Source organism: Apiospora phragmitis (genome assembly GCF_038363925.1).
Source record: "Apiospora phragmitis strain CBS 135458 chromosome Unknown utg000016l:1.0-887042.0:1.0-888152.0, whole genome shotgun sequence".
Classification (NCBI taxonomy): Eukaryota; Fungi; Ascomycota; class Sordariomycetes; order Amphisphaeriales; family Apiosporaceae; genus Apiospora; species Apiospora phragmitis.
Window position 1 is genome coordinate 741,803 of NW_027117416.1, and position 24,242 is coordinate 766,044.

The following is a 24,242-nucleotide window of genomic DNA, read 5'->3' on the forward strand; positions in this document are numbered from 1 at the left end:
AAACTTAAGAAAAAAGTTACCATAGGACAACAGGTTTTGGACTAATAATTAATAAGTTGGAGTAAGACTTAATTACTAACCAGTTTAATATATATATATAATTCATCTTGTTAGCTCTGATCATTCGCCATTATGAACACTGCTGCTAAACAAGGCCTGTAAGCCGAGAACATCTGGAGACGAGGCCGCACCAGCAGTGAGAAATAACGACTTAATAACGGGATGATCGTAAAAGTTAGCTTGGTTAAGAGGAGTGAGACCGGAATTGTTCATAGCACTGTAATTGGCACTACTTTACAAAAGCAGGTCGACGATTTGGGCGTGCCCGTTCGTTGCCGCTAAATGCATCGGTGTCTTCGCCATCGTCGGTTGGGGTATCAACGGAGGCACTGCACTGGGCCGATAATTTGGCTATACCTAGTTTGCCATCCCTAGAAGCCTAGTGAAGCGGTCCAAATCCGTCCTTGACTGCGAAATCTGGGTCTGCACCATACTTGAGGAGCATCTGAATAATTTTATCGTGCCCTCTAGATGAAGCAGCCTGGAGAGCATTGCCGAAGTGTCCGCCTTGCGCGTTCACGTCGGCTCCTTTGTCGAGCAGCATCTGAATAATCTTCTCGTGCCCTCTAGATGAAGCAGCCTGGAGAGCATTGCCGTACTCTCCGCCTTGCGCGTTCACGTCGGCTCCTTTGTCGAGCAGCATCTGAACAATCTTCTCGTGTCCGTTCCATGAAGCAGCCTGGAGAGCATTGCCGTACCGTCCGCCTTGCGCGTTCACGTCGGCTCCTTTGTCGAGCAGCATCTGAATAATCTTCTCGTGCCCTCTAGATAAAGCAGCCTGGAGAGCATTGCCGAAGTGTCCGCCTTGCGCGTTCACGTCGGCTCCTTTGTCGAGCAGCATCTGAACAATCTTCTCGTGCCCTCCATATGAAGCAGCGTGGAGAGCATTGCCGCACTCTCCGCCTTGCGCGTTCACGTCGGCTCCTTTGTCGAGCAGCATTTGAACAATCTTCTCGTGCCCTCTAGATGAAGCAGCCTGGAGAGCATTGCCGTACTCTCCGCCTTGCGCGTTCACGTCGGCTCCTTTGTCGAGCAGCATCTGAATAATCTTCTCGTGTCCGTTCCATGAAGCAGCCTGGAGAGCATTGCCGTACTCTCCGCCTTGCGCGTTCACGTCGGCTCCTTTGTCGAGCAGCATCTGAACAATCTTCTCGTGTCCGTTCCATGAAGCAGCCTGGAGAGCATTGCCGTACCGTCCGCCTTGCGCGTTCACGTTGGCTCCTTTGTCGAGCAGCATTTGAACAATCTTCTCGTGCCCTCTAGATGAAGCAGCCTGGAGAGCATTGCCGCACTCTCCGCCTTGCGCGTTCACGTCGGCTCCTTTGTCGAGCAGCATCTGAACAATCTTCTTGTGCCCGTTAGATGAAGCAGCCTGGAGAGCATTGCCGAAGTGTCCGCCTTGCGCGTTCACGTCGCTGCGCTCCTTAGGTAGAACTTTTGCAACTTCCTTATGACCTTCAGGCGCTCCTTGGATTTCCGTCTCAAACCACCCACCTCCAAAATTCATAAATGCATTTAGCGTAGTTGTTAATGGCGGTGATCTTGCTGTTATATGTATTGTATAAAGAAGCCAACTGAAAATTTTAGTCAGCCCGAAGAAAGTAGCAAGAGACGACACCGCCTGCAGCAACAATTCAACCCGTCTATTTTGGCCATTCATATCTCCTAATGGCGTGGTCGTCGATACCGGAACCTGTGTTGTCGAGCAGCCGTTGTTGAGCAGCTCGCCAAGAATCTTCGTCAGTCCTAAGAGAGCAGCGTAATAGATTGGGCTCGGCGCTTCCCTGCTTTGTAGCCTCCCCTGCCAGTTGTCAACATTCCAGATATGCACCCAAGCGCTAAAACTGCTATCTGGATCTTGGAATAGTTGTGAGATTTTCCTTTCCGTTCTGCTTCGTAAGGTCCTGCTTGCAATATGTTGAGGCCAGTAACGAGCAGCATATTTGACCAGGGGGTAGGTTTTCTCGATAGAAGCGGTGTCTTGCACTTTTTACCCTGAGGCTCAAGTAGCAAGGTCAAACAAACTGTCGCCATATCAATATGGGCGTCCTGTTTTCGAACATGAAATAGAGAAACGTCTTTACTCTCCAGGATCCGTTCGTCCTCAAGGTATTCCTGTACGGAGAAGTGGGCGATGCGGACAGTCTTTTCCCGTTTATCGAGATCCAAATCAATCTCTATGAATCCTGGACAGATACGTTGAAGACCGTTAAGGTTTTGGAACCTACGGTTCACGTTAAACCTAGGTGTTTCACCAAGCTCGACCGCAAGGGCATCGATTAGCTCCAAGTCCGTAAGGGGTCTTATAGCACAGCATAAAACGCTCAGCATTTGCCGAGCATATTCGCGCATTTCGGGCTCGATATTATTCAGCATTCGGGTATAGGTATCGTTCAGCGATGGTGGCAGGGACTGGAGTAGTTGGTTCAGAAGATGCTGGTTTGGTGCGCAAGCTGCCAGTGCTATAAATTGGCACTCCACCCAGCGGAAACTAAGGGCTTGTTAGTTAAAGTATAAGAGCATCGCCAGGGTACTAACACTCCATTCGCTCGATCGGCTAGTGCCTTCTCGATCTGGCCATGATATGGCTGCCATTCCTGCAAGTCACTGTCTACTCGGAGGTGTTCGGCGACAAAAGCGGCTATGTCTTGGTCCACTTTGGCGTTCTTCATCTCAACAGTCTCTTCCGGCGTTGCCTCCAATCCGCGCTGTATATCGAATTCGTCGCGGCTTGTGACCAAAAGGCGCAGGCCTGGTTCTTTCCACACGCGTATGTCTCTTATGATCTGGAGCACCGCCTTTCGATGCTGATTCCGCGGGCTTTCGTCTAGCGCATCTACTAGCACGTAAACGTCTTGGAATGCTCTCACGAGCTGATGGAGGCAATCTAAGAGAGCTTCGTCTGGCGGAGTGGCATAGCGGTAGCTGTCGTGTAGGCGAGACAGGTCGTTGTAATTTCCTAGCTGTGCCGATAGTTGTATAATAAGGGCTCGCAGTAAAGCAGAGGCCTCTTGCTTGCTCTTGTCGTTGAATGTGAAGAGAAAAAGGCAATGCCTATTCTTGGATTCGATCTACGATGCCGAAAGGTGTACTGAATAGCAGTGGAGCACAGCACGGACTTGCCGCACCCGGCGAAGCCTCTCAGCCATAGAAAAGACCGTGGGCTATGAAGCCAAGCATGGAAGGATTCGCCGTTGACGAGCCAGAGCCCAGTACGCGGGTGCTTCTTGTTGCAGGCCTCGTTGAAGTTGATTGTGGCGTCGGGAGCTTTGAGCCAGCTCTGGAGCTCGGAGGAAAGTTGCGAGGACCTGACGAGCTCCAGAAGTGCCTTGGTGTCTTGGACATCATCCTGAACACGGTCGATGACCTCCTGCTGTAATATCTGTAGGGCTAGCTGGAGGCGGTCGGTGATGTCGCTAATGTCTTCGTTTAGTCTTTCCAATGTGCTCTTCCGGAATGGGTATGCAACTCGGCGGGCTGTTTTCTTGACTGCGGACTGAATATTGGTCGCTGGAGTCTCTTTGAACTTGTCCGCCTCGTCCTGAGCTCTTGTATGAATTCCTGGCACTCTCGGATCAGCGATTCAATGCTTCGAACAGAATCCGCTTCATCGGCCCGGAATTTGCGATTTTCGCAATGATGGTGCAAGTGTTTGAGGAGCTCTGTAAGACTGTCGAGTCTTTTCGCAGTGTGGGCTGCATCGGAGTATTGGGATCTTAAGGCGGTGTAGTAGTCGAAAAGCGATTGCGTCACTTGAATGCCGAGGGAGATGATCCCGACCGCGCTCCCCGCTACCGATAGTGGGTCGGCCATGGTTGCGATAGCACTTCCGAAGTGGGACTATGAAGGGGTCGAAGTGGAATCGAAGGGGGTTAAATGTTCAGAGGATCAAGTTGTTCACCGGCTTGAATAGTTTACATTTTTCCCACAGGAACTCTGTCTGAATCTTCCCTACTTGGTTGCACAATAGAGGGGCATTGGTAGGATGCTGTTAGGTGGCTAAGCCAGCATTGCCACGGCAAGGTGCACACAATCGACACGTCCTGGTGGCTGTGTGCAGGACCACTGCTCGTTGCGTGGAAAGGTGCATGCATTGAACGCAACCCGATTGGCAGCGCATGCGGGAATTGGATTTTAGCAGTGACAAGTGGTTGCTGAGAAAAGGCATGAGGCCAATCCGAGACAGACGAATTGGCTCGGGCATGAGAGATGCAGATGTGATGCAGAGAACAGCCCCAGAAGGCGCTTGTATGCCTTGCGACCCTGCAAAACGCCTACGAAGCCACTCTGAAAGCCACTCAAGCAGGGCGAACCGGCCAGACCTTTGGTGATTTGCAGATAGATCAGCCTTTTACCATGCAGGGGATTGTGGGCGAAGCTCACAACGGGGTAGACCAGTCATTCGGAAAGCTGTTAGCGCAAAACAACAGCAAGGCATTCCAAAGGCAAATGCATGCGGCTTCTTTCGCTCGCATTTTTAGATAACGGGACGACAGGGAACACAGCCGCCATCAGAAGAATATAGTTGTAGGGATAGAAAATGTATCCCAACAATCTGGGAGAAATGACGAGAACTCAAGGACGATCAATGTGGGAATCCTGTAGACCCCGAACCATAGCATATGTTCAAGGGAGGAATGTACAAGTTACCTGCTTTCTTTAGAATTTTAGAACAAACATGAGAAATGGTGGGGTTAACAGGACGAGCCCGTCCGCCGTCCAATAGCGTGAGCGCTTTCTTAGCTGATGACTCTGAAAAGACGCTGTCAGGGTCCTGCCAAGAGCACCGTATACAGGGATATTGCGCAATAAATCGGCTGGACCTTGCTGCATCGAAGACAAACTGCTATCCCTGAGAGACGAAGCCCAGGAACAAAGCAATCGACACCATGGCCCTCGACGCCGTTTCTGGCGCCTTTTATAGGTGACTCTTGCTAGCATAGAGCTTCCGTTTTTGTCAGGGTCTAATAGACCCCCCGTATACAAGTTGGTGCAGGCCGTTCCACGAGGTTCCAATAATATAAACAGTGGCAAGTTGCACCTGGTAATATGGCACCAAGACTCGCGCAATCACAAATCGAACTGATTGAAGCTATGCTTCCTGACAGATCACTGAGCGACAAACAGAGAGCAGAGGCCGTAGATTGCAGCACACGCGCGGTCCGACGGGTTCGTGCGAACATGCGATGTTTCGGGTCGGCCAGAGCACCACCGAACAGCACTGGACGACCGCGTAGTATCACCCCTCCCATGTTAACTGCACTTTGTGATCGACTTGTCGAAAAGCCGTGCATATACCAAGACGAGATGGTCGTCTTTCTCTGGGACGAGTTCGAGGTTCTGGTCACTACACATAGCATCAGTAGAGCATTAGCCTCGATCCGGTGGTCGAACAAGACGGCACGACGCATCGCAAAAGAGCGCAACGCCGACTTGCGGGACCTCTACCTCTATAAGCTGTCGGCTTTCCGTTCCTATCAGTTAGTGTTTATAGATGAGTCGGGCTGCGACAAGCGCGTAGGGTTTCGCCGGACCGGCTGGTCGCCGCTAGGTGTAACCCCGGTACAGATAGCGAGGTTCCATCGCGGCCGTCGCTACCAGATCCTGCCGGCTTATGCGCAGGACGGTATTATGTATTCCCGTATATTCCAAGGCTCTACCGATGGCGATATATTCGAGAGCTTCCTTAAGGAGCTGTTACTACATTGTGGCCGGTGGCCCGAGCCTAAGTCGGTTCTAATTATGGACAATGCTCGATTCCACCGATCCGATAGAATTGCGCGGATGTGCGACGAAGCTGGCGTGGTCTTATTGTACCTCCCGCCGTACTCACCCGACCTTAACCCCATTGAAGAGTACTTCGCCGAGCTGAAGCGATTCATCAAACGTCACTGGCAAGAATTTGCGGAAGCGCCGGAGCCCAACTTCATGACATTCCTAGACTGGTGTGTCCAGGCAGTGGGTGGTAGAGAGCGTAGTGCACAGGGTCATTTTCGGCATGCCGGTATTGAGATTGAGGAGCTGTGATATAAGCGTCCTTTGTTATAGCGGAGTTCGAAAGGATAAAAGATATATATATAGACTTAAGAGATCTAGGAAACTGTTACGTTTTTCGCCAGCCAGCCATATCCTGCTCTCCTCAATCATCTTCTGCGCGAACCAACCTGGCCCATTCTGGAATGTCACGTACGAAACGTCGCGCAGCACCCATCTTGATGCCTTTCTGTTCGTACAATGTGGCATCTTGGGCTTCGTATACCAACTCAAGATCAAGGCCTTCCTTTAAGGTGATATCACAGATCTTCTGATACTCCAGCTTGAGATCCACTCGCGCCACCCTTGAACCAAGCCAGTTGCAGTACTCTTGGACTGCATTGTCGAGGAGACCAGGTATATTGAGGTTGGTGCGCGGTTTGGCCGACCCCAGCTCGGCCAGCGAGGAGGCATGTGAGCTCCTACTCGAAGCTGAGCCACCCACCGTTGTCCCAGGAATCACATTCGTGATGGTGATGGGCGGGTATTGGCCTTGCGTAGGCTTACTTTGGCGTTCCATCTTCTGCTGGTCCTCGAGGTAGAGCATGTCACGCACATCTTGCGGCACATCGTCATGTGTCTCCAGCGAATGGCCCGCTCGGATATGCTCACTAAGACGTAAAAGATGGGGCGTCCTTAACTTGTATCTCTTCTTTGTTTCACTGTCCCGCCAGCAGTATGGGCCCATGAGGCAGGGAGGCCCCGGGCATCGCATCAGGCTGCGCACACGACACCAGGGAAGAGGTTCACCAGTAGAATCCACGTGCCCATCGAGCTCTTGGAACATCAAGTCCGTCGCCGACCCGGTACGGTGCGTCGTCGATCGCGTCGTCTGTCGCTGTGATGGACATGACGCGGGCGTGGTTTCTACATAGTTGAAAGTAATGTTAATGCAAAGCTGTTTCCGACGCGCAAGCAGATAGCTCCAACTTCGAAGCTGCTCCTCCAGGACAGCCCAGTCAATGTCCAGCCCGTCGTAGCGTTTTTTCAGTTTTCGCTTGCCAGTCACGGACACGACCATCTTAGTGTCTTCCACTTGGAAGGATCTATTGGCTGGGAACTTCTTCTCGGCCACATTCTCGAGCTTTCGTCGCAGGCTGGACTCCCAGAATTCCCGCGGCGAAAGTGTGACATCTTGCTCCGTGTCTTCGGCTTTGCTTCTACGATTAAGAGTAATCTTCCATTCGACATCATATCGGATGTGATTGGATCGGTTTCGTCGGTTGGATATATCTCTATTCCCGTTGGGTGGCGCGAATGTAAGGGTTCCTTGCTGAGAAGGTGTCGCACTCCGCCTCGATCGGTCGCTGGTTTGGGTCTGAATCATACCAGGTGAATCGGGTGCTGGGCTTTGGCTGTCAAAATAGGCTGGCATTCGCGAGTCGACTAATTGCGACGATAACCAGTCATCATTTTGGCCATAAGAGCTCTGCGAGTCGATGGGAAACATGGTTACTCGGCAAGCTGCTTCGACGGCAGGTGTCTTGGCAAGGAAGCAAAAGAACCAGCGGAAACATTTGATCGGAAACCCAGCTTTGAGAGTGCTGTAGCAGCCACTTGTGGACGAACAGTCAAGGGGGCCTTAGCGCTGCTTGGCACCTCTGCTTTGAATCCGGCAGGTGTCGGTGGGCTGCTAGCTTGGGAAACCGAGTGCCCCATATTATAGGCGCTGTCCACCATTGCAGTGGGCTGGATCGGCCTTAACGGATCGTACCGAGACAAGGTAGATTCATGTCGTTAACTTTATAATAGTTGCAATAGAGCATTAAGTAAGGATTCGAAGGCGATGCCGAAAGACAGCAGTCGTCATACATACCCGACTGAGCATGCCTCAACAAGATCTGGGACATTTTAAAAAGGTGCGAAAACTACAGTTTTGGCAGATGCCGGATGCACCTCGTATGCGCTATAGTTATAAAAAAACCTTGTATGGGATGCTCGATCGTGTTATCGGGATTCTGCATTTTGGGGTTGGTGAGTACGTTCCAGAAGGAAAATACACGAGACCGAAGGAATGAAAGATGTGAGTGATCTCGACATGGGAACTTGCTTATATTGTAATAATAGGGAGTGGAATGTGCGCCGAAGACGACGCTGACCGGTTATGTAACAAAAGCTCTGCTTGCAGACGCTTACAGGAACGATTGCAGTGCCGAGGAGAGCGAGCATAAGCGATGTCAGCAGCTTCTGGCTCGAGCTCTTATCGAGCATAAAGTGTCTCCAGAGTATTGTGATCGGTCTATGTATGCACAAGGAGAGGGATAAGCAAAGCCAGAAATGGACTCTGTACTTGTGAGCATAGAGGGGTACATCCTGTAAGCAGCTACCCTGCAGAGTGGGTCCAGAATGGGAAGTATGAAAGAGTAGAGAGAGGACGCAGGTTTCGCTAGCGACTGTACTTTACGCTCAGTGTCTGATACACCTCACTCTCGTATTCCATCATTAGGCTACTCCACCATCACATTATCAGCCAGCGAAATAGGCCCGCCGTCGCACGATGCGCTTAACGCCGGCTGCGTGACTCGAATTCCCCAACAGTATCCGGCCGCAATCCCTACAATCTCGAGGCGCGACGGCCGCCATTTCTCGGCCGCAACGGAACAGAATACATTCTACGCGGGGGATTTGATCGGAGGCCGCAAGGCCACAGCCACCATGGTCCGGCTGCTCACATACCAGGGCGAGTGACCCAATGTCAAGTAGCAATGCAGGAGATTTGGCCAGCTACGCAGGAGTTCGCATTTTACTCTGCTATCCCTCTACTAGCGCCCTTCGAAGATGTCGCATGGTGTCCTACCTATTTCGCTCGGCTGTTCTGCCATAGTGACGGCAAGTAGACTAATGGCTGCCTGACGGACTGGGGTGACTGGCTCCGATGTTGGCTCGTTCTGATTCCTAACTAATGCACCTTGACGGCCGATTTCTCTGCGATTTGTTTCCTAGAGTATCCACGCGCCTGCACTGATTGACTAGTGGCGATGGGTACAATGGGGCTTCTGTATGCTCCATTTACCCCGGCCATGGCTTGCTAGTGGGACTTGTCGCGACCCATAAGATAGCCCTGCCGGCAAAGTCGCCCCGCACCTAAATGGGTCGGTCAGAGCAGAAGCCGGCCCGAGTAGCTCAGTTAACTCTAATGCAACTTCCATTCTCTTGCCTCCAACATAGTGACGAAATTACAACAATGACAGCCCGGATGATGAACAGTCGAGCAGCTGCTGAGGGTGAAGCTCCAAGCCGCTTCGTTAGTGTTCTACTCGTACAGCGCTATACCGCAACACGATGATCGACCCAATGATTGATCGTCACTGGATGCAGGCATAACCGTGACGGCCGCTGATTGGGTTCCGGCTACGTGGAACGCAATTTTGCGGCCAGCGTCAGCGTGCCACTATTTCCGGCTGGCTCGGCCTGGAAGGATTCCAGCTTACCTTGGCACGATGAAACCATGACCATACGGGAGAAAACAATACTCGGCACGAGTCGCGCGAAAGAGATAACCGGAATGCCGCTGCTGCATGTCCTACCTACCCAACGCTTGCTTACCGATACGGCCTAATAATTCACCGGCAGCGCTACGGTACAACGCCCCAGGCTACCACAGCTGTGGGTGTGCCAGACCCGACATTAGCATATGGTCTTTTTCCATTTTCAGTCCAGTCAACTTCGGGACTCCGTATCTCGACAAGTGAGGGCACGGATACCCGACAAGATACGGTAAGGTGGTAAAGGTAGGGCACGAACTTGGCCAACAAACAAGCTAGGTCGGTCATCTTGAATGTGCACAGCATCCAAGTGCAGGGAGCTTCCCCGCTCAAGGTTCAGGTAGGTGACTGGGGCACTGGTACCGCATAGAAGGCAGAACCAGCGTAAGAGGGCAACCAAGCAATAGGGCCAAGCCGTGCTTGGAACACCAATTCAAGCGAATGCAGACCAAGACCACACCTCTCATAACACAGTGGTCAGATTACGGACGAAAGCACAGGTAAGCGAATAAGCATCCAATTGAACATCTACAACGCGCCTACGCGCCTACGTCTCGAAAAGTCCCGAAGCACCGCGTCTAGCATCAGCACCCCACACCCTGGGCAAGACCAGATACGAGCCCTCCATGAAGACCGCACATCAGCGGCGATCCTACCGATTGTTGTGCGTCCTATCCTTGGTTTTCGCGAGCCAACTTCCCAATCCCTTCCCAACATAAGCGTAATCTCTGCTAGCGCGACATAAGCGCTGACACACCATTGAAAATCACACCATAATCGGTAGGAAGGGTAACCCAGACCCGTCGAGGCGCCTTCGTTCGGACCGAGCAGGAGTTGGCTCGCCGCATACCCTGGACCAGCATTTCGCCATAGCCATCCTCGTCAAGCCGCCCTACGAGCGTTGGCAACCAGCGCGAGGTTCCGTGCCTCCCGACGAGACATTCGAACGTGCAGGCCTGTGCAAAAGCGGCTTCGAGGGCTGCGATAGATATGCCTACCATAGGACACCCATTCGTCGCACTGAACTGTCGTCGATGAAGTGGTCCCTCCATATAATCGGTCAGCTATGAACCGTATCACAACCCTAACTCCGTCGGTGGTCAAGTCGCTGCGTCTCGTCTCGGCAATGCATATTGCTACTGCTCGATTGTCGGGTGCTTGTCGGGTGCTCGGGATCCCGAAGGGAGGAATGTGTCCCGACAGATTGGGTCGCCCGGCAAGGGAAGTAAAGTGGCATTTATAACTGCAGGAAAAGCTCAACAAAGTGGGCTGAGCATGGAGCTAGCTTGCGTTCAGCTGGTCCCAGACCCACCCGACGAGCCAATGAGCGTTCGACCTGTACCCGTCAACTGCTCGCAGCTGTTTGGACATCGTGCCAGGAGACCGCCCTCTGATTCTGCCAATGATGCGACTGGATGACATGTCGATAATCCTCCTATCCATTATACCTTAGCATGGCACGGAGTCGCAAAGATTGACTGCTACCTGCGGAGGGCTGTCACACTTGAACTTGGTCGGAGTCGCCCAGCGGAACCTGATTGTCTTGACAGGATATTTGGGACGACGGCTGTCTGTGCAGTCGTGTGGTCGACTCACGACCGTGGAGCCAGGAATAGACTGGAGATGGGCACGCCACGAGCAAACACGCAAGCGCTTCGAGATCACTGTAGCGTGCCCCTAGCCTGTGCTACTCACTGCTTCGTACCCTCTGAGCAGCGGTATCGTCTCTATCCTGGCAGGCCAGGATCAGTGGCAGCTGGCAGCTAGCAGCGACCCATCCACTCGGCCAGACAAGCTTAATAGGAGGTGACGGTCGCATGGGTTTGACAAAGGTTTTTTCTGGTGTAAGCTAGTTCAGCCTTTACGACATACCCCCCAACGTTTGAGGGCAGCCGAAATGCATCTGGCCGTACTCGTATGTAGTCCTGGAGTAGTACGGGGTCACTGTGCGCCCAACCTCCCGTGCTGCTGTTCTGGTTCGTACTTTCCCGTATCTCTGGGCAAAACACACCCGTTTTGCATCCTTTCCTGACCGTGCTACCGAAAGCTACCACGATATTCCAGGCTTCGTACCTCGAGGCCCAGTCTCCAGAAGTGACCAGCACGATACAGTACAGTACCCAACCTGCCATTGAAGGGTTGGTCACTTGCGAAGCTACCGATTTCTCGATTAGGAAGTGCTTCTTAGCAGCGGGTCTAACCATGTTGCGTCACATTCCATGCCGGCGTAGTTGTGGTCCCGTACATAAGCAACGTAGACGACCTACCGTATTACAGTATGTGCTGAAGAAGCGGCTCTTGAGGCGCTTGTACCGCTTGCTGGTGCCCATTGACATGTTGGTTGCCAGCGGACGTCTGAAAACGGACCTGGCCCATGCCAGAGTACCGAATGCTTCCAGTGCTGGGGGCGGTAGAAGTGCGCTTTCGCGGTCGTGCCTGGTCGTCCACACTCGTTAATTTCTTTACTACGGCCTCCTCGAGAGACAGTATCTACCATGTGGGTGGTAGATTTTGGCTGGCACGGCTAGCACAACTTCTGTCCCCACGGCTGGACTTCGCCGACGACTCAATTCCACCGCTTCCAATGTGTATGGGCCTCTCGTAGCTGCCGATGTGCTTCTGTGGCTCGTTGCTTTGGGCTAGTTCGGTCCGAAACGCAGCTGGTTGTTCTCCCAGGTACTCAAATAGTAGCATGCGCTCCTTGTACCCCAAATCCTCAATGCAGCTCTTCTGGTTCGTACCTATCAGTATCGTACATCAGGCCTCTGCATCTGTTTCTGATCATGCTACCTAAAGCGACTTCCTGCCCTGGTGGCCTCGTACCTCAAGGTACAGTTGTCAATCAGAGACCGGTGTAGTACGGACGTGACTTAGACGCAGCTCAACTTACGAAGCAGCCTATTTCGTAAGCAGGAAGTACTTCTTCGTAGCCGGTTCTAGGCATCTCACCAAGCTCTATATTCGGATCAAGGACAGTATGCTGTGTATCTTTTCTAATGTACAGCCTAGACTGGTTAAGCTGCGGTAGGGCAGATGTCGACCTCAGGATGCAGAGCTGCCGATGGCGCCGCCGGTCCAAAGGAGAAAAGCTAACGCTGCAGCAGATGTAGAGCGAATGGGGACAGAACCGGGCTGGATACTGCCGCGTCCCGTTGTTGGTCGTGGCGTACTTGTTGGCTCACACGAGGCACCTCGGGTCCTCCAATTCCCACCGAGTAGTTGCAGAAAGGATACTGGAGGCCAAAACTACCATTCTGGTCCGCGGGACCGTAGTCGCTTATTGAACCTTCCCGAAGTGCGCCGATTTCAAATGGAACCAGAGCCTGATGTTCCCCCGCTCCGCTTGTACTGTTCCGGCGCAGGGAGGCAAGTGACCTAGGAGCCAGTATAATGCAGCGGCTGCTTTTTTTCTGCTGCCTTCCGTCGAGATTCGAATACTCTCCTGGGCTGTTTCCGGTCCTGGCTTCCATCGTTGCCCGCACCTGTTGGCGTACTATTGGGGTGCAGAGCCGGAAGAGTAGCAATGACGCACTAGTGCGACTAGCGGGTCAGGTCCCTTAAACACACCATCATTAGCGTGGCGCCGTTTCGCGACCCCGCGCCTTCAGGGCCAACTGCACAATCTTCCTGCTGCACAAGAACTTCTCAAGACACGCCAAAGACAAGTTAGCCCGGGGTCCTCTCGCCAACATGGGTTCGGAACCGGATCGGCAGCTCCCTGGCGACGCTCGCCCAACTCGAGCTCATCATGCCATCCCATTTGACATCCGCAAGCCAGCACTTGCTATATCTACCGTTCAGCGGGACGCTATTGTAGCTCTATTGACACTCCACGAATATACCCCAAGAGGGTCCAGCAAGTTGCCCGAACCGTATTAGTAGCTAGGCCTCCGCCATGGCCCACACCAAGGCGCAGAAAGACAAGGTCCGCAAGAGCGGCTTGTCGCTGCAGAACAAGACAAAAGACCTCGGGCGGTACTGCGACGTCTTCAGCGCGCTTGCGTACTGGAACCCGACACACGAGCGGATGGAGACGGCGATGCATGTCCCACGCGGGCAGCGCGTGCCGGACCTCAACAGGATTGTCCGTCCCCATGTCCCGGTTACCGTTCCGTCGAGCTTCCCAGCTCCTTGGCTAACAACAGCAGTTTCGACAATCAGCCGCGTGCCAGGCGAGACCGAGCCACGGCCGAGCCACACGATCGAGCGGCCTAGTTAAAGCCATCCATCTCGAGGCCCAAGCGGACGCCAGCGACGACGCGAATGCCGTTGCTGGCATAGGCAGCGACGCGGATGCCGAGTACGAAACCGATCCCGAGTATGTTGCAGCAGTTCCCGCTGCCGCGGTGGAGCCTCTGTCTGTCTACGACATCATCCCCGACGAGGATGGCGGGACTGTCATTCCCCACAGTCCCATGAGACAGAAGGATCCGAGGCAGCTGCCTTCGCCGCGAAGGCCGCAAGGTAAGCATGATTCTCGTCTATTGACTACATGGTCGACTGACCGTTGACGCTCATCATACAGCAGGCACTCCAGGTTCCCGAACGACGGTGGAGCGGCAGCCCGGCCGTACCGAGCCTAGCTCCATGACGAACACTGCACCAACCGCGGCGACGAGTGCGGGAGCCCGGCCAGCACCCACGAGACACCCCAACCACGGCGCGATGGATGCGTCGCTGCAGAGAGCTGTACGTTGGAACGGCCGGGTGGCGGCTAGAAGGCCCTTGGCGCCGATTATGACGGCACAACCACGACAATGCTCTCCCAGAATGGTGGGAAACGGTGCAAAGCTGTCGCAGGCAGGCCGTCCAAGAGGATCTGTGCAGAATGGGGCGAGTCACGCGCCAGACTACTACAAGGACTATAGACGCAAGTTGCAGCGGGACACCTTGGCAAAGAAGATGGTGGGAATGCTGGAGGATCTTCGAATGAGTCTCAGTGGCATGCAGTTCGGGTGACGACGTGGCACATGTTAATGCGTCAAATATCACACGGCAACTCTGTGTATGCTTATGTTGAAGCATGTTTTCAGCTCTAGTTCAGTACAGTAACCAACAATCTAACGCTACTGTCGTCCCTTCTGCGCTCCCGTGATCCCTTTGTCCTAGCCTCCACGGCGATTCTGGTGGGAAGAGATTGCACACGACGTACGGCCGGCGCACTTCCCATTCAACTCGGGGGAGTTGGGAACATCCCTGCAGCGGATGGCAAAAAAGGCATTCCAAGTATCCTCCAGATAGCTGTCCTTAGTGTCTACTGACTTGAAGTTAATTACTTCGTTTTCTGGGGTAGTTCCTCCTATCACGTTCTTGCGATGGATCTAGATGCGAGGTGTGGGCTGGATTCATCGATCGTTCCAGTCCTAATTTCAACACCGACCCCAACATTCCTACATTAAGATGTACTCGAGGCTCGTCTTTTCATGACTCCGTCCCCATGCATCCATGGAGGCCTCGTGCGGCCCCCAGCTCTTGGCTAAATTCATGGCCGGCCCTTGGGAAAAGCTCAAAGCAAGAGACACTGTCTGAGCAGGATATCCAGCGGAGGGGCTCCCACATCGAGGCTGAGAGCCCCGAGGTCCTTCTATAGCGGGGCCGCCTGCATCCGTTTCCTGTGCTAGGACCGTCAGGCGCATATTTGGCATCTCTGTTGAGGAATCCCCAGCGTGCCCGTCTTGGTCATGCAACCGCTCCATTTCCTGGTGCGAGCCGATGGTATCCCCATTGGTCAAGCTAGACGTATCGGATTCAGGATTTAGGGAGAACTCTGCACTCATGTCGCTTATGTCGCTTATACCCTCCTCCCCGCCGCCTGGCTGGCACCGATCGGGTTCCAGTGCCGTGGGCTGCGAGGCACCGGCCGTTGCTACCATGCCAGTTCCTATCGCTGCGCCTGCAACCTCGAAGCCATTGGCGTTACCAGCCACCGCATCACACATTGGAGAGTCGAGACGCTCATTGCACCCCATCGACAATTCTGTCGCCGATCCTTGGGCAACTCCATTGCTGGGCGGATGAGTGGTCTGCGCTCCCTGTTGCGTCTGGCACCGGAGCGGTCGACCTGCCGAGCCTTGCCTCGTATTTCCGGCCTGGCTTATTTTGAAAGATGGCTTCCGCACTGGCCTCGACACGTGGAAGACTCGAGCCCGTTGGGTTATTCGAGCCTGGCGGCCGCGCAATCTCCGGATCTAGTATGCTCGTTAGGCGGGGAATGGACATACAGCAAGGAGCAGGCCACCTACCACTTGGCCGAGATCGGGGATTTTCTGGCCTCCGGGGACATACATAGCCACTTCCATCCGGCCACGGACAATATTCCAGTACATTGTCACGCTGAACACATTGCACATCTCTCCAAGCGCAAGCGCCTTTCGCTGTAGCGATTCCCCCGACTTTCGTATTTTATCTTTCTCCCGCTTGTCGTGCGTGTAGCATCCGCTCGGCGCGATTTGAGACGCCAACTTGGCGTTTGGCGGCAACTCCACCTGTAGCGGCTCCGTCCCTGGTGCAGCCTCCGTCACTTCCTCCGTTACTCCCTCCGTCACGTCCCCCGGCACTGCGTGAGACCCTGGCTGTCGTGGAGATGGCGGTCGGGGTCGAGGTTCCGATTGCGGCCGTGGCAGGCACGTCTCGACTCCCTCCATCTGCGCAGTCGTTGCAGACGCGAGCTCTTCCAGCAGCCGTTCCTTGGCCATGCATAGTTCCTGCATGATCTCGCTCTTCATGTTTTGTAACTCGCCGTGGCTACGGCTCGTCTCCCACTGGTATAGCCTCAGGTCTCCCTGAAAGGCGTCAAGCTTTTGCATCAGGATTGTGCTGATTTCCTCGGTGGCGTCGACAACGTGTCGAGGTTCATCGTGTTGCGGAAGTCGTGATTGTGGTGTCCGAGGCTCTGGACTGACGCACACCTCGCCCTCACTAGCATCGTAATCGTAGCAGCTGCCGGCCATGCCATAGACTGCCATGGCTCGCATATACTCGCTTTCTGAATGGCGATTCTGAGTGTGTAGAACGAGGGCGATGAGTCTGATCGCCTTGGACCTGACGAGGCCCTGCGTCTGGGTTTTATAATCGGCATAAAGTATACCCAGCGTAGGGAATTGCCGGCAGCACGTGCCAGCTCATCATCGACTCTAAAAGCATTTGAGCCGTTTTGAGAGCCCGCAGCGCAATTGCCGTGCTTCGTAACTGGGCGCTTGTACTGCATCCTGTCTGCGTTGCGTAGGCGTAACCAGAGATGCTTTAGAGAAGTTGTAGGTCGAGACAGTTTGGACTCGGCGAAATCGGTTGTGGGGTTGGTTGGCGTTGGCGGCCATCGCATCAGCGCTAGCCTAGAAGGCGCGGAGTTGAATCGAGTCCCTTGATTCGATCCCTGTTAGGAGCCATTGTGATCCTGGAGAGCTCGAAATGCTCGGTTCCTCATGTTCTTTTAGCGCTGCAAATTTTGAATATGTACTGTTCCTATTCTGTTAGGAATCACTCGTTAATGCGCCGCTTGCCTTCAGGTCTTTCCTAGCAATATATTATGTATCTGCATATGGACAAAACTCGATTCAAATTCGTTTGGATCTTTGGGTACAGAACCAGCGGAGCAGCTATTGCGGCTCGGCGCCGAGTGGGCCAGGGAGTCTCTAATTGCGTGGAAGCGTATGCGGGGAAACCGCGTCACCGCGGTGAAAGGCAAACACCACTCTCCTTCTCGTCATCACCACTTCCTTTCGCACCTGCCCTGCCTTAATCAACCAACCGGCCATTGCACATCCTACCACCGGCCATTTATGTCACGCTGTAAAAGATTACTTCTTGGGTTTGCTTGATGTATTCTGGTAATTGACCATGTCCGTCTGAAGAAACTGAAGGGTCTTTCTTCCGCACTCTCAACGACCATCCTTGACAGCGAGGATTCGCCGATCAACCCGCAGCTTTACTACGATCCCCAATGTCTGATCCGGAGATTGCACAGCTCCGACGCGAAATCGAAGAGCTCACGCGCGCGAGAGAGGCGGCAGAGGCACGAGAGAAACAAGAGCGACGCGAGAAGGAACAAGAGCGACGCGAGAGGGAGGCGGCAGAGGCACGGAGAGAAACAAGAGCGACGCGAGAGGGAGGCGGCAGAGGCACGAGAGGAACAAGAGCGACGCGAGAAGGAACAAGAGCGACGCGAGAAGGAACAAGAGCGACGCGAGAAGGAGCAGCTCAGACACGAAAACCAACCGACTACGCTGGATGAATACCTACGGAACTGCCACACCCCTCCTCTATAAAAGCTTCAAGCTCGCCGACAAGTCTGTATCTTCGGGTGGGGTAAGAGGGGTGCGACAGGCGTGCTATTCAAAGTGGAACTTGGACCATACGGCTACACCTTTGTCGGCAAGGGGACACTGTCGGGTGGCCTCGAGCAGCTGCAGCACGAGTGCCGGGTCTACGCGCGGCTGGCGACGCTCGAGGGCTGGGTGGTGCCTGTGCACCTGGGCCTGGTGCACCTGGATTGGGGGTACGTGCTACCGGGGGGGAGGAGGGTGGTGCACATGATGCTCATGTCGTGGGGCGGCGAGACAGCGGCGGACGCGGGCATGGAGGCGGCGGAGCTGGAGGCGCAGAGGCGTCGCTCGTTGGAGGCGGTGTGGGCGGCAGGGGTGGACCACGGCGACCTGCGCGATGCCAACCTGCTGTGGAACGTGGAGCGCGGGCGTGTCATGGTGATTGACTTTGACCAAGCCGTCCTCCGGCCAGCGCCCAAACACCGGCAGGTGTCTGCGGTCAGGAGGAAGAGGAAGCATGGTGCGGATCGGCTCGAGGGTTGTTCTCGGAAGCGTGGCCTGCTCTACAATCGTCTGCAGCCGGCGTAGATGGCGCAGAAGGAAGCTTCGAGGCAAATGCCGAGCTGCGAACAAAGAAATCAACTCAATACATTTTGGTACTTTTATCACGTGCGGTGTGAAATATGGAATACAAGTGGGCGCCAGTGCCTTAGAGGCTGCGTGCTTTCTATCGTCGTCCCCTTCGCCGCCGTCTCCTGGGGGTGACCTGCTTCTGTCATGGCTTTCTCAACCCGATGACGCGGATGGCACGCTGCGTTAACCTGGCTCCTCTAGGCGCATCGACAGTCAGGCATGTCACGAAAGTCTGCAGGGACATATCGAAAGTGAATAGAGGCTCAAGTATTGTTCGCTTAGTGTCACATGCACCTTCATTCCCAATTAGTGCCCAGTCCTGCTCTGTTCGGTGTTTCCTCGTACTCATCCTCTTTCCTATGCTTGACTCTTTTTGGTCCCCAATCTCCTTTCGCACTTCTCGGCAAGTGGTCCAGTAGAGCTACTGCATTATCTTGCAACGGCTTATGCCTAGAGCTCGTCAACCCTCTCTCCTCGTCCATCTTCTGTGAACATCTCGTTAGAGAAAAGCAGTGCTACTAAAGATGTGGCAGCCGTACCTGTGTATTTTCAAGAAATGCGTCTAGTTGCTTCTTGTAGTCCCCCAAAGCGACATTCGTGTTAATCAGTTGTACCTTGTGTAGGCTCTCGGAGGGAAATGAGCATCTCCTTTGAGCTTCGGCAGATACCATCGGAGTGGATTTGGGGGGATATCACTGGAGAGTATCACAAAGACGGCGTGATACAGTCGCGCCAGTCAAAGGTACGCGTACGAAAATACTGACCTGTATATACGTATTTTCGAGTCCTTCTGTCTTGCCAGCTGCAGTGCTTGAGAGTAATCCGTGTTCTAGCGCGCGGCTTTCGCCTTGCTTCTATTGCGGATCAATGTGGAATTGGACCATGGCGATAGAAACAGCGCACGGGAGATTGTTGGATTTTCAGGTGGGAACCGAAGGGCTGCACCAGCTGCAACGCTCCTGGCGCCCATGGGGCGTGATTTCAGACGCCAGTTGGGCGAAGGTGGCCTCGCCTGTGTAGCTGCTGTTCTGACACCATAACGCATGTTAGCGAGAATGATTCTGGCCCAGCTTGCCTGCGCGTCTTGACGAGGGTAAATTCTTGCGTAGTCCAGAGAGGCCGTGGAGTTGGCTCGCTAGTCGCGCTAGTGCGCCATTGCTACTCTTCCGACGCTGCACTCCAACAGTAGGGCAACATGGTTAGACCGGCTGCCAAGAGGCAGTTCCTAATCGAGAAATCGGTACATCCGAAAGATGGCCAACCCCTAATTGGCAGCCGAATCCGAATCATATATTTGGAAGACATCTTAAGGTTTCTGGATGTTGTTGGCAGATTGCGTGGGTAGGTGAAATTCGGTTGTTCCAGCAGACTTGTTGTAGAGTAGAAATAGTTGAGGCAGGTAGTTAAGTGTGAGGAGTGAAGTGTGAGGAGTGAAGTCTGAGGAGTGAAGTGTGAGTGAAGTGTGAGGAGTGAAGTGTGAGGAATGAGGTATGAGGAGATTGAGGACTCTATGCCGCTCTTTTTATATAAATATTCCTCGCTATATTTGGCTGGCTACTTCCTCTGTACGCTTCTCATAATGCCACGATTGGTTTGTCATGCTGTCCATGGTCGTGGCTATGCAACTTAAGGAAACCTCTGTAGCTTGCATGGGTCCTCTTCTAATAATCACGGTTACCCATATATTGGTCAACTCTACCCCTATTAGCATATCCCATCGTCAAACAGGGCAAAAGCCCTATGAGAATCTGCCTCGCCTTAGCTTGAGCAACAGCCTCCCATGTCGCTCCGCCACTTTCGCCTCCACTGCCACGTTGACAGAGGCTGACGGAGGCAGTATTCCTAGGGGACCCAGAAACCGCGAGAGCAGAAAGGGGCTGCTTTCATTCTTGCGTCTCAGGCGACTTATGGGAAGAAAGAATTTGTAGAACCTCTCAGCCTCATGACAGGTGAATGTTACTGATCTAGGCAACCGCAGCCACGACCATCTAAGGAAGAATGTTCAAGTTGAGACTACTTAACTTGCTGCCGTCTAGTCTATTGCTGGCTCGATCGTTTGAGAACCTCGCGAATGTTGCGTCGGGCTTGATTAAAGAGTCCTCAACGCAGACAAAGCGTCGTAGGGCTCTAATAAGCGAAGCTCTTTTTTGGAAGCTAATCATAAGTATTCCGGGTTTCAGGGGGTTTCTTCTCTGGCCAGTAAGGAGGATTGGAGATTTTGCCCTGTCGCGATCAGCCACTCAGGTCCTCCACCGTAATGAAACCACCTGAACATTGCATGTGGACCTCTACTTTCACTGTCGGGCCAAAAGAAATGAAGAAGAGGCAAACTCGAGACGAAGCAGTAGGATTGTAGGATGGGTAAGTACCTTCAGAGCGTCGTGCAGGAGTTTATAGAAGTATCTTTTCACAACTTCTATCCACTAGCCGTCAATACTTCTGTTTGGGCGGCTACCCGACACACAACGCGGCGCCGCCCCTTTAGTCCTCGAAGTGCTAAATACGTAATCTGGAAAAGCGGTCTTGTGGTTCTTCTTCTCAATCTCTGCCCATTGTTTGAACCGCATACGGGTTTCTGCTGGCTCGAGTAGCCAAAGCTCACCACATACCTTGGAGAAATTCGGTTTGGGGTCCCTGTCGAATGACAAGGCTTTGATCGAGTTACGATAGGCCTTGCGCCACAGCATGAACGCGTTCTGGGGCCTCTTAACCCTGCCACCGTTCGAGGCCTGCGGCTGCTCTTGCCGTCGTATCACCGTGGAACGTTGCACCCAGGCTTCAATGTCGAAAGGAGGAGCGCCTTCAGCTACTCCATCCCAACGTTTCTTAAGGGAAACGGTGTCTCCTGGTGAACTCTTTTCTGGAAGAGATGGTGGCTGCCCGAATATCACTTCATCCCATGCCTTCGTTTCGGTGTCCAGCTGGGCACTGTCCAGTCGGGCACAAGGAAGCATAGGAGAAACATCTATGGTAGGGGAGGGTGGGGAACTCTAGATCGCAACAAGTCAGATTGCGTGGCCGGTGTTACTGCAACAATGGTTACATACTGGGCTATTGCGATCAAAACCTGTATCCCAGCTAGAGAAGTCGAAAAGGCTGTTGACGCTATCAAGTGACTGCTGCTAAGATTAGTACCGAAGCTAACCGCAAGGTTGTTTCTTCACTACCGGCAAGCCATACGTATCCTTCTTCGTCCTTTGTATAGGTGCTTGTAATTGGTGGATGATACAGGGGCGTCGGGAAGAGAGGATAGAGAATCGGCATTGCAGGATCGCAGTGCAACAGTAGCCTATCAGTCTCTTGTTCTATTTCCTTGTCTTTATCGTGATGAGCCAATGGCTGCGTCTGGTGCATCGTGGACGGCAATGCCTAGCCACTCGGAGAAAAAGAATGTTCTAATTATGTCAGCCTTGCTGTTTTGTCGTTTACTGAGCTTTGTCTTCTGCAGAGCGCCTGCTTTATTTGTGTGCAGCGCAACGAATACATATAAAGGCTCACAGTGTGCCTATTCTACCTACGTACTCGCAAACAGGATTAAATGACAACACGATGTAGGTGGACAACTCTCCGAAGGGCATAAGTGATCGTTCTGGCTTCATCGTTTCTTCCTTTCCGATGCTATCCTATTTATGTCCAACGTCTCACATGATTGTCCACTAATAACACCAATCCTGGCGCCGAGCCTCTATGTGCTCCTCATGTCTGCACTGGTTTCCGCGTATCGTAGAATCTAAAACTTCCCAGCCGCTCCGCAAGTGCCATTCTCCACCGATCCAAAAGGGCAGCAGTACCTCGACTATTCTTAGTTAGCCATCTGGTTCCGCTGAGTACTGTAGCATCCGGGAATTCCTTACTCTGTGTTGCAACTCTGTTTGCTCAGGCTGTATTGGAAGCTATTGTACATACGGGTAATAGAGGTTGGTCTCCAATTCTTCCACGGTGTACCGGGGCAAGGACCGAATCCTCTCGTTTCTGACACAGATTCAACGTCCCCTATCATGGTGTCCCATCCTGGTAGGCACGGGCCGTCTTAGCGGCAGCCATCTACAATACCGCACAGCACCTGTCGGCGTCTTCTTGGAAACTGCTTAGGCTGGCGATGGCTAGATTCTAGTTCATTGGAAGCTTCGAAGTGGCCCCTATCTCCCTTCACTATGCCCAATTTGAGCACATAGCGCATATAGGACCCACTAACCTTGGGACTGCGCGCAGTTTATGGAACATATCGACAAGTCCGGTTGCAGCGCTCCTCGGTGTAGTCGCAACATACACATATATATTCATGAGGCCGTTAGTCTACATGCGCTTAACAATTTCCGACATCCCAAATCTTCAACATCATAGCATTGCAACAATATGGATGGAAATCGCCACAGCAAGCGACCAGTATGCCTTCCACTGCAGACCGCTAAGCTGAGCCGGCAAAGCACACGCGGTAAGGTCCGAGACCAATACATAGCTGTGCACGCCGGCTTTTTCCAAATTCTCATCAACATCCGCGATTAGTGGATCACGACCAGTCTATCGCTTCTACCAAAGAGACCTCGACGGAGCCACCGTTGGATGACACTGACGTGGTCAGTGATTGGCTTTCGTCTATTTCACCTATAGACTTCCAACCAATAGACGGCCACGTAAAAACAAGTGCCATGAAGGGTATTAAAAAGAGGGTTGTTGTCTCGAACATGGCCGCTTCGGCCTCTCAAGAGAACGACAGCTCGCCATAGACACTTATTGTGCGTTTAGAGATTTGGAGCAAGAAAGATCTGATAAGAGGGTTGTGACGTCGTTCGGTCTAGAGAAATTGATAAAATACCGATCACATAGGATTCCACCATGTGAGGTGATGAATGACGCCCACGAATACATCGCCACTGCGTGATAGTGCATTACAAGAAAAGGTCTATTCAGAAAATACTGCACTAGACATCATTGAACCCATTCTACTAGACCCTGAAAACCGAACCCGAGCCTTCCTATCGTTATTGTACGACGTTCATCTAGCACTTCACTAGTCATTCCACTCTGCTACTCTCCTCTGCCTCCCACTGCGCATTGGCCTTTTCGATCTTCTCATTGCATTTCCGCACCGTCGTTGACAGCCCGTCGATATGATACCGCAGTACAGCTAGCAGCGGAGTTACCTCTCTGCTCAGCCCTCGGAAGTACAACGCCTCTTGCCGTAGCCTCCCATTTTCTCGTGATAGCTCCACCAAGCGATCATGTTCGGTGGTAGGTGTCTTCAAGCTCTGCAGGTGGTCGGGGTGCATGTCGAAAGCTGTTGTCATGCCTCCAAGTCTGTGGATCTCAATGTCGACTAGGGTCGGGGAGTATGGAGGTTTCTGTGACTGGTGCTTGCCGAATCTTTCCACCATTTCTCTGAAGGTTGGAAAAGAAGGCAATCAATATAATGTCGAACAAGTGAGGCAGTACGGTCCAGGATTCATCAGAGCTGGAATGATCTGACTTTCCCACATTATATATAATTGTGTCTTGTTGGAGTATTGATAGTTGGAGAGTACCGGCTTTGAGCATCTGCTGCCGGAGCCAGCTTAGGACCGAGAATCCTCCAAGGGATACCTTTGGATAAGGTGTCGCTTCCCTTCGAACCAGCCTCCCCGGTATCAAGTTCGGATGAGGAAGTAACATATATTGGTACGCTAGACATCACTAGCCGCGACCCCGCGCCATTAGGATCCTCATCAAGATGAGCGGAACAGAAACTGGGCGATATATTCATCTCACCAACGTGGGTTCTGGACCCGGATCA

At 53.0% G+C, this 24,242-nt stretch overlaps 5 protein-coding genes across 5 annotated transcripts; 2 read left to right on the forward strand and 3 right to left on the reverse strand.

Annotated features, from left to right (window-relative positions):
* Nucleotides 1-576: 576 nt before the first annotated feature.
* Nucleotides 577-1,396, reverse strand: PG994_015372 (Pfs- NACHT and Ankyrin domain protein; the record flags this gene model as incomplete). Its single annotated transcript, XM_066866779.1, has 2 exons — nt 577-604; nt 660-1,396. 2 exons carry the CDS (start codon nt 1,394-1,396, stop codon nt 577-579), a joined length of 765 nt encoding a protein of 254 aa, XP_066707693.1.
* A 16,121-nt stretch (nt 1,397-17,517) lies between these two features.
* PG994_015373 (uncharacterized protein) lies at nt 17,518-17,808 on the forward strand (the record flags this gene model as incomplete). The annotated part of the gene is made up of 1 exon (XM_066866780.1): nt 17,518-17,808. One exon carries the CDS (start codon nt 17,518-17,520, stop codon nt 17,806-17,808), a length of 291 nt encoding a protein of 96 aa, XP_066707694.1.
* PG994_015374 (uncharacterized protein) lies at nt 17,805-18,427 on the forward strand (the record flags this gene model as incomplete). Its single annotated transcript, XM_066866781.1, has 2 exons — nt 17,805-17,882; nt 17,954-18,427. 2 exons carry the CDS (start codon nt 17,805-17,807, stop codon nt 18,425-18,427), a joined length of 552 nt encoding a protein of 183 aa, XP_066707695.1.
* Nucleotides 18,428-20,895: 2,468 nt separating this feature from the next.
* Nucleotides 20,896-21,826, reverse strand: PG994_015375 (HMG box protein; the record flags this gene model as incomplete). Its single annotated transcript, XM_066866782.1, has 3 exons — nt 20,896-21,462; nt 21,520-21,568; nt 21,618-21,826. The coding sequence occupies 3 exons, from the start codon at nt 21,824-21,826 to the stop codon at nt 20,896-20,898; spliced, it is 825 nt and encodes a 274-aa protein (XP_066707696.1).
* Nucleotides 21,827-23,487: 1,661 nt separating this feature from the next.
* Nucleotides 23,488-23,847, reverse strand: PG994_015376 (uncharacterized protein; the record flags this gene model as incomplete). Its single annotated transcript, XM_066866783.1, has 1 exon — nt 23,488-23,847. One exon carries the CDS (start codon nt 23,845-23,847, stop codon nt 23,488-23,490), a length of 360 nt encoding a protein of 119 aa, XP_066707697.1.
* Nucleotides 23,848-24,242: the final 395 nt, after the last annotated feature.